This window comes from Protomyctophum bolini (genome assembly GCF_963924005.1).
Source record: "Protomyctophum bolini genome assembly, chromosome: 20".
NCBI classification, from domain to species: domain Eukaryota; kingdom Metazoa; phylum Chordata; class Actinopteri; order Myctophiformes; family Myctophidae; genus Protomyctophum; species Protomyctophum bolini.
In genome coordinates, this window is record NC_137881.1 from 21919399 (window position 1) to 21924800 (window position 5402).

Sequence of the window (5402 nt, forward strand, 5' to 3'; positions counted from 1 at the left end):
GCGACCTAAAGCTGTGGCGGCCGGAAGCCAAACTGTTCTTGTGCTCGATATGTCACTGTGTGAATGAACGTTGTGTATATGTTACCGTGGTTACTGCGTCTAGACATCATCGTCATCATTTTTGTTTTTATCTTTTTAATACATTATGTACGCATTTATTTATTTCCACTTTCAGGGTTTGTGTAAACGCAAGCATTGCATGCCATTGACAATGAATGGCCAGCTTTGAGGGTTTGTGTAAATGCAAACATTGAAGACAAAGGTGAGGACACAAATTGTCATTGGCCGGAATGAGATGATGTATGATGATGATGTATGATGATAAGAGCGCCCTCACTTCACACGGGTGTGATTTTATTTATTTTGTTTCAGGTTTGCATTACAGGGTATGTCCCCTGTCCTATGTTCAAGGGCTTTTGATGAGAAACAAAACTTAGAAATTGCTTCATGGTATATGGTGGATGTGCGTGCTCGGTATTAATACATCCTCGGCTTGTGTACTTGTGTTCTCCTCTGCATGCTGTAGTGTTTAGATGGTTCTGTTATGACTTCTCCTCTGCATGCTGTAGTGTTTAGATGGTTCTGTTATGAGAGAGAGAGAGAGTAGACTATTAAAGTCATGCACTATAAAGCCTCGGAAACCTCTGACTGGAAAACCGACGTTTTGTTGCCATCTAGTGTTGACAAGCAGACACTGCATACTGTGTCTGAAGATTATTATGGGCGCAGCATGCAGTGACTTGACAGACCTTTTTGTAAAGAACCCAAACACGTTTTTCACTGAACTATTCTATATTCTGGGTGAACAGACTTTGTTAATATGATCCTATTGTGAAACATACCTGTTTTAAGTCTTTTTCCTTTTATTTTGAGATTTGAGCCAAATGCTTTTATTTTGAAGGGAGTTTTGTGACATAGCTACCTGCGCACCGGAAACAGGAAGTATAATACATAACCAGAGAGAGAAGCTGGAGAGATGGCGCGTGTTTTGTTTAGTGTTTGTATCTTCTTGAGACATTCAGTGATTGTTTTAGAACCCCCGAAGAGGCATAAGGTTGGTACACATGGACTGTGTTTTGCTACATGCAATACAACACGTTTTTGGAGTTCAAAGGACTATTGCTAAAATGCATTGTTGAATTGTTTACATGCTCTTTAGTTATGGTAGCCCCATATGTGCCCTCTCCCTACGATGAATTGAACAATGTGGACCCTGTTGTAAACAAGTGTAATGCTTAATTGGGTCGTCCACTCACAGTTAACAGTCTTTGTATTGAGTTTGTGCTTGAAATGTACTGTAATTCTGCAAACTGTTAATACATATTTTCAATCAATCAATCAAGCAGAATGAGCGTAGGGAGAGGGCACATATGCAGGCTATGGTAAAACGCATTGTTGAATTGTTTACATGCTGTTTAGTTATGGTAGCCTATATGGAAGGACGGTACATGAAAGAAAGGTATTTCTGCAGCAAAGGCACACTGTGCTAAGGAAGGATAATGCACTTATAACTACAGAAAGAGTTTGCTACTCTTTCTGTAAAGTGTTGAAATGAAAAGTTAGAATTGTACTGAAGGTATTTGATATGATTGTATTTCATACATTTTGGATAAAAATAGCAGACCTACAAGCTCGTAGCGCGCCACTCGGTGGCTATTTTTCTATTTTTCAATAGCTAAAGCATAACATAATGCTAACACCAAGTGTGTGTGTGTGTGTGTGTGTGTGTGTGTGTGTGTGTGCACAAAATGCTTGGCGATGGAAATGAAGGAATTAAATCATTCAAGTTTTATTTATTCTCTAAATTCCACTGAGTAATGAAACTCATTTTCAGTGTCGAGAACAATATCATAATTATAGAAACACATCAGAGCACGCCGTTTTTCATCATTTTTGACGATTTGACAAAAATGAAAAAAACGATGGGTTATAGCCCATGTTTTTTTAAATTTTGAAAAAAAAAGTTATCCTCGTTTCTCATCATTTTGGACCATGGCCTATAGCCCATATCGTACGGCATACTATAGCACGCCGTTTTTCATCATTTTTGACGATTTGACAAAAATGAAAAAATAAAAAAACCGATGGGTTATAGCCCATGTTTTTTGAAATTTTGAAAAAAAAAGTTATCCTCATTTCTCATCATTTTGGACCATGGGCTATAGCCCATATCGTACGGCATACTATAGCACGCCGTTTTTCATCATTTTTGACGATTTGAAAAAAATGAAAAAATAAAAAAAACGATGGGTTATAGCCCATGTTTTTTGAAATTTTGAAAAAAAAATTAGCCTCGTTTCTCATCATTTTGGACCATGGGCTATAGCCCATATCGTACGGCATACTATAGCGCGCCGTTTTTCATCATTTTTGAGGATTTGAAAAAAATGAAAAAATGACAAAAACGATGGGTTATAGCCCATGTTTATGAAATTTTGAAAAAAAAAGTTAGCCTCGTTTCTCATCATTTTGGACCGTGGGCTATAGCCCATATCGTACGGCATACTATAGCGCGCAGTTTTTCATCATTTTTTAAGATTTGAAAAAAATGACGAAATGACAAAAACGATGGGTTATAGCCCATGTTTTTTGAAATTTTGAAAAAAAAAGTTATCCTCGTTTCTCATCATTTTGGACCATGGGCTATAGCCCATATCGTACGGCATACTATAGCGCGCAGTTTTTCATCATTTTTGAGGATTTGAAAAAAATGACGAAATGACAAAAACGATGGGTTATAGCCCTTGTTTTTTGAAATTTTGAAAAAAAAGAAGTTATCCTCGTTTCTCATCATTTTATTGACAATGATCTGACCCCCCCAAAAATCATGTGGGGACCCCCAGGCCGACCCACAGGTTGAGAACCACTGTGTCAAACAGTCACATGAAGCAGACATTCACAAGGCTTTTCTCTTTTGCTTCCAGCAAGCTGAAAGGCACATGAAGTTGCTGATTGACCCTCTGCCCGTCAACGTGAGAGTGGTGGTGTCTGTCAATGTGGAAACATGTCCTCAGGCCTGGAGGTGAGACACATCAGAAAATAGACCACGTATCTATCATCAAATATTCAGTTGTTGTCAATGAAGCTACGTGCAATCGCATCCAGCATGTGTATCCTGTTATCTGTTCCAATGCTTCCATATCTAAATACCTTTCTGAACAAGCAATAACGTACAGTACAAGAGCGGGTACTATACTGTGAGATATGTTGACCCTACAGTGACTATATTTCACCGTACAGCAGAGCAGGTATGCTGTGTTATTGCTTTTATTTCATTTTGAAATGTATTAAAACATTTCACTAAAGGATAAGCCCCTTGAGTTGCAGTCTTTACTTTTGTAATTGTTAACTTCAACAAAGCGCTGGGTTCGGAAAAAAACAACAACAGACGAGCCTTTATTTATTCTTCATCTGTGGGAAAAAGCACTGCTTTCATGTAATAAAGTACGGGACGTGTATGGTATATGCGTGCCATTAGTGGGCGCGTAGTTAGTCAATTAATGCTCCGTTGCATGTCGGTATCACATGCTCACAATGGCTAATCTACAAGCTCACAACTTGTGCGTGTTGTGAGGTTATTGAACGGCGATTTTAGATGCGCGATACCGCCATAAGACAAAGTATAAATCCGTCTTTAATTGTAAATGGTTGTGTGTGTGTGCCTGCCCAGGTTGTGGCCCACCCTGCACCTGGACCCACTGAGTCCCAGGGAGGTGAGGAGTGTGGTCAACGCAGAGTGCCAGGCCATGGAGGTCAAACTCACCAAGGACCAGGTGAGGGTGGCATAACAGTGTGGACAGATGGTCCTAAGGCTCTGACAAGCAAATCGGATTTGTCAGCCGTCTGCTGTCGCCCCGTCGAAGTATCACCAGTATCTAGCCCATATCGTACGGCATACTATAGCGCGCAGTTTTTCATCATTTTTGAAGATTTGAAAAAAATGACAAAATGACAAAAACGATGGGTTATAGCCCATGTTTTTTGAAATTTTGAAAAAAAAAGTTATCCTCGTTTCTCATCATTTTGGACCATGGGCTATAGCCCATATCGTACGGCATACTATAGCGCGCCGTTTTTCATCATTTTTGAGGATTTGAAAAAAATGACGAAATGACAAAAACGATGGGTTATAGCCCATGTTTTTTGAAATTTTGAAAAAAAAAGTTAGCCTCGTTTCTCATCATTTTGGCCCATATCGTACGGCATACTATAGCACGCCGTTTTTCATCATTTTGGAGGATTTGAAAAAAAGTGAAAAAATAAAAAAACGATGGGTTATAGCTAGGGATGCACCGAAAATTCGGCCACCGAAAATATTCGGCCGAAAATGGCTAAAAATGTATTTTCGGCCTATTCGGTTTCGGCTCAAATAGGCCGAAAATATATCACCGAATAGTCAAAACACTGGGTCGCTATAAACGCAACACGCGATTGTCTTGAACGTAACCAGAGCACTCGGCATCTACCCCTCTCTCTCTCCCCAACTTCAGTCTCCCACACACACACACACACACACACGGAGCGTCTCTGTGGCTGCGATGCGCTCCGCGAAAACTGCGAGCTCATCAACAGGTTGCAAAATGCCCAAAACATGGTATTTGTGAGCACCGCCACTGTCTATTCTTTTGTCGTATGACCAAAAATGCTCCCCAATGTCTGAAGGCAGGCTACGACGGACGAACACTAGCAGTGTAGCACTAGCTCGTTAGCTCCTCAAATTTGCGCATTGAAGTAGACATAGGGCTAAAGCAGAAGCAGAACGTCCGTGAACGTTTTGCTTAACAATGAACAGTTGTTCAGTGCTGTTTAACTTTGGCAATATGTGATACTAGAGCCTAGAGAACATGCTAATATGGCTGCTAAATAAGAACGTTTTCCCCCCATCAGCTAGCGTGCTATTGTGTGTGTGTGTGTGTGTGTGTGTGTGTGTGTGTGTGTGTGTGTGCGTGCGTGCGTGCGCGCGCGCGTGTGTGTGCGTGCCCACACAGACTGCGTGTAGGACAGTGGTTCTCATAGTGGGAGTTCCAGCTAGAGCTAGATAGTTAGAAAGTAAACCAAGTGGACCCTAAGGTTCTGTAACAGAGTGCAAAAATGGAACCAAATAGACTCTCAAAATTTACATTGATTTTACAATAGAAATAAAAAATAAATTGGGGTCCCAGAGATAGAAATGGAAAGAAAGACAGTCAGCTATACACGGTCAACATTACAGATAACAGTATCATTACAAGTACAATGAATGGCAAATCAAATTGTATAAAAAACGGGGTAAAATATTAATTTTGAAGGAGTATTCATTTGTATTGTCTTTATTGTTAGTTACAACATGCCTACAATAACGTGAAGCATTTTTTTAAAGGTAATTGCAAAAAGGTGCCATAATCCGATTCATCGATTCATCG

The 5402-nt window shown here is 39.9% G+C and overlaps 1 protein-coding gene across 1 annotated transcript; it reads left to right on the forward strand.

Annotated features, from left to right (window-relative positions):
• Window positions 1-968: 968 nt before the first annotated feature.
• On the forward strand, window positions 969-3788 carry LOC308335821 (nephrocystin-3-like; the record flags this gene model as incomplete). The annotated part of the gene is made up of 3 exons (XM_080793035.1): window positions 969-1054; window positions 2925-3022; window positions 3671-3788. Exons 1-3 carry the CDS (start codon window positions 977-979, stop codon window positions 3786-3788), a joined length of 294 nt encoding a protein of 97 aa, XP_080649161.1. The 5' UTR covers window positions 969-976.
• Between the last annotated feature and the right edge of the window lie 1614 nt (window positions 3789-5402).